The sequence below is a fragment of the Belonocnema kinseyi genome, chromosome 9, assembly GCF_010883055.1.
Source record: "Belonocnema kinseyi isolate 2016_QV_RU_SX_M_011 chromosome 9, B_treatae_v1, whole genome shotgun sequence".
NCBI classification, from domain to species: domain Eukaryota; kingdom Metazoa; phylum Arthropoda; class Insecta; order Hymenoptera; family Cynipidae; genus Belonocnema; species Belonocnema kinseyi.
Genome location: NC_046665.1, coordinates 17440515 through 17444453, shown reverse-complemented (window position 1 = coordinate 17444453; position 3939 = coordinate 17440515). Strand labels below are relative to the sequence as shown.

The 3939-nt window shown below is 30.2% G+C and overlaps 1 protein-coding gene across 4 annotated transcripts in view; it reads right to left on the bottom strand.

Annotated features, from left to right (window-relative positions):
- Positions 1–3939, bottom strand: part of LOC117180358 (ubiquitin-like-conjugating enzyme ATG3) — a 266878-nt gene that overhangs the window by 23536 nt on the left and 239403 nt on the right. Inside the window, exon 6 of one of the 4 annotated variants that reach the window (XM_033372816.1) lies at positions 3447–3519. The exons of the other annotated variants lie outside the window; for them this stretch is intronic. Within the exon in view, the coding sequence (XP_033228707.1) occupies positions 3507–3519 (13 nt within the window). The 3' untranslated portion in view covers positions 3447–3506. Of the gene's footprint in view, positions 1–3446; positions 3520–3939 lie in introns of those variants that run through there. 4 annotated transcript variants of the gene reach the window in all.

Below are 3939 nucleotides of genomic sequence, written 5' to 3'. Positions count from 1 at the left end.
TTCATTGTTCCGAATTTCACCGAAAAATGCTTGTGCAATTTTACTTCCCTCTCCCCTTTTTAGCTTCTCTTCAAACCTCCATGCTCTCTTAATTTGTCTAGTCACCATATTTTCTCCTCCTTACTCTTCTTTTAACATATATCCTGGGCAACATTACTTGGCCCGTTACTTTACTCGCACATTCAATTCTTTTCCTCACCTGCAGCTCGTTTCCTCCTTCTGTCTCAAACCAAAAACCTAGGTAACAGAACTCCTCCACAATTTCCACTTTTTGTCCGTTCATCTTCCAAACGTAATTTATTTTGCTCTTTCTATTTCTGAAACACATCACCTATGTCTTATCTACGTTCACCGTCAGCTCTTTTGTTCCCTCATACTCTTCGAAGATTCTCATCATTAGGTTCATCCCCTTCTCATCATCTGCTAATAGAACTACATCGTCCGCGTATGCTAGAGAGTATAGTTTGCTATTACCCAAAACCGTTCCTCCTTTCCCTTTCTCCTTTAGCTTCTCCTCTAAGTCTGCCAATAGGATACTAAATAGTAACAGACTCAAAGGGCAACCTTGCCTTAAACCTCGGCTTGTCCAGAAAACCTGTCCTTTTTTCTTTCGTATTTTCACCCTAATCCTGGTTTCAGTAAAAATTTCCTTTATCCTCTCCACTAACTTTTCCTCTACGCACCTCTCTTTCATTGCCTATCATAGTACTTTTCTATTCATTGAGTCAAACGCTGCTTTGAAATCTACAAACAAAGCGACTAGTCTCCGTCTGATTATGTGGGATACTTTCTTTTTGTTCTATCTGACTCTCCAACCTATTTCTTAAGATTTCTGCAATTATTTTATAGCCGACTGACATGAGAGTGATCCCTCTATATTCCTCTACCTTCTTTCCTTCCCCTTTCTTGACAAGCGGTACCACCAGTCCCGTCGTCCACTCTTCTGGCCAACCTTCCCCTTTCCATACCTTGGTGCAGATCTTCCACATCCCATCCCTAATCCCTTCTCCTCCAAACTTAATCGCTTCGTTCTCCATCCCATCTTCTCCTGTCGCCTTGTTTCTTTTTAACCCATTTATTGCTTCAGTAGATAAAGATTTGATTAAAATTTTTTTTTAAATTAAGTATTTTATGTTGTGCAATAATTTTTTTCTCAACATTTTGCTAACATACTATAATTCCAGAATGTTTAAGAAGAAAAAATGTTTTCTTTTTTTACGTTTAGGTAATCTTTTTTTACATTTTCAAAGAGATAAGTAAAATCAAATTATTGGAAAACTTATTTTAAGAATTAGAACAATAGAAGCTTCTTAATAATTTCGAAAGATTAAATTTTTTAAAGGATTTGTGGGAAAATTTTAAGCAGTTAATAGTTAATTTTGAAATGATAATTTTAAATTTAAAAGACTTCAAAATTGTTTTTTAAAAAATATGGAAGACTTTAAAGACAATTATTTCTATTTTTCAGGATTTAATTCAAATTGAGGTAAAATCAATTTTTTAGGGCTTCAAGAGAATGAAAAATATATACTTAAGATTCATGGAAAAATTTCAAACAATTTTTTACTAATGAGTTCTAAGAGCTCATCAAAAAAGATTAGAAAATGTTTCAAATTATTTCATAAAATTTAAATAAAAGGTTCAAAAGTTTTGAAGGCAACATCGTGTCATAATATATAATTTTAGAACAAATTTCAGTAAATTTAAGAGACATTTAGAAGTTTTCAAACCATTAAAAACAATGAAAACTTATAAGATATTTTAGGACTTTTGTAAAAATTCAGGTTTAGGAACAAAATTCTTCAGTTTCCTAAAACGTGTGGAAAACTGAAAACTCATATGGTAAAGTATCGCATGCCCTTAATTAAAATAACTTTGAAATGTATCAAGTGAATAAATAAATTGTATACAAGTTACTAAGAAAATTGTGGTTATTTTGAGGCAGCGTTTTACATTTTAAATAACTTTTCAAAATTTTAATAAAACTTCCAGTCAGATAAAGATATTTTCAAAAATTTAAGAGGTATTGTATAGATGAAAAATATTTCAGAAATTTCAAGTTTTTCCGAACATTCATAAAATATATTTTAATTCTGCAAAACGTATAGAATTCATAAATATACTTTAAAAGGGCTCGAATTTTTCCTATTATTTTGTAAAATGCCTTAAAAAAATTTTTTTACATCTAGATTTTTCGTTGATGCATCTGAAATATTCAAAAATCTTTTCTAATTTCCTTCAAATTCGTAGGAAATTTTTAAGATTTTTAGTTAAATTTTTTACATTTTAAATGATTTTTTAAAATTTCAAGAAAAATTCGATACATGTAAAAATATTTTTAGGAATTCAAGAGGCTTTGTATAGATTAAAAATATTTTAAACTATGAGAGCATTTCCAAAAATGTATCGAATATTTATTATTTCTTCCGAAATTCTAAAACTCCTAAATATCTTTTGAAAAAGCTCCAATTTTTCTAATAATTTGTGAAATCCTGTAAAATGAATTATATATTTTTTTAATCTTTTACATTCTTTTTTTGACACATTCTAAAACATTAAAAATCTTTCCTAATTATCTCATGAAAATTATAAAATTTATATTGAAATATTTCTTAAAAAACTGCTAATAATAAGTAACTCTATGAAACTTAGGCGATTTCCAGACGTTTCCTGTTATTGACGAGGACCGGGAACGTCAAATAGATAAAATGGCTATTTTTTCGACATATTTGTTCATTTAAAAAAATTGAAACCCGAATTAAAAAATGAGGCCCAGCAGTTGAACAGTTGAATTGTCAACAGACGAATTTTCTACGAAACCAACTCTTGGATTTTCAACTATACTACAGAAAATTTCATAATGCTTGCTAGCCAGTGTCAAAACATTAACTGAAATCTGCGACAATTTATTCTAATATTAATTTTTTGATTGCAAGTGACATATCGTTGGAGTCGCAAAACAACCATATAATAAGAACATAAAATTTTTAACTTGCTGATTGAAAAATTAACATTATTTTATGTTTCGTATTTTATTCCTTATTAAGACAAAGTCTCCCCTTCCCTCTCCGCTAGCAAGACTCGATACAGCGCTTAAGCGCAGACTGAAAATCGCCCAATCCCACTGACGGGCTAGTAGCAGACCTTTTAAATGATCTTGGGAATATCCGAGTGTAAAAGTTAAAACGTTATTTTCTCAGGCAGTTCTTCTCAAGATTCTGTGACTGATGATTTTATGATTTAACGATTCCAATATTCTCGTATAATGCTAAGGATTAAGAAAGGGGTAGCTTCAGTTTATTGCTGGTTATTTTCGGTGACCAGGTCTAACATGCTTTTGTTTTAAATTAAAGGCTTTAAACTCTAGACAGTAAAAATTAATAAGGCAAGACAAGTGTTCTGAGTTAAAACATATACTTTACACGTTTATGGAATAAAAATTTTACCGAATTTTTCAGGTTGTTCCCCTTCAGTACTGATCAATTTCTATTGCATGTAATTGGAACTCATTGAAGACACCTGTATAAAAATGAAGATTAATGATTGTTATGAACAATGTTAATGGGAAAAAGAAGACTGTGCAGTTTTCTTAAATTCGGATATCCTTTACACCCCTGAATTATTAAATATATGAGTAAAGATATAAGTTTATGTTTATATAATAATTAATTAACTTCGTAAGGGACTCGTTAAACTTTTAACAACAAAAATTAATGAATTATGAAGCAAACAGTTGCAATTGAAATTAAATAATGGAACATTGAAGCATAAGGGACAATATTTTATCAAAGTAGTAAAATTATAAAGAAATTAGTTACTCCTTTCAGAAATATACGCTATCTCACACTAGGTGTTGCATTTATGAAACGAGTAATTTTTAAATAATAAGCACCAAGGCCTGTAATAAATCTGATCTCTTTATTTTCAGGTACCGGCCAA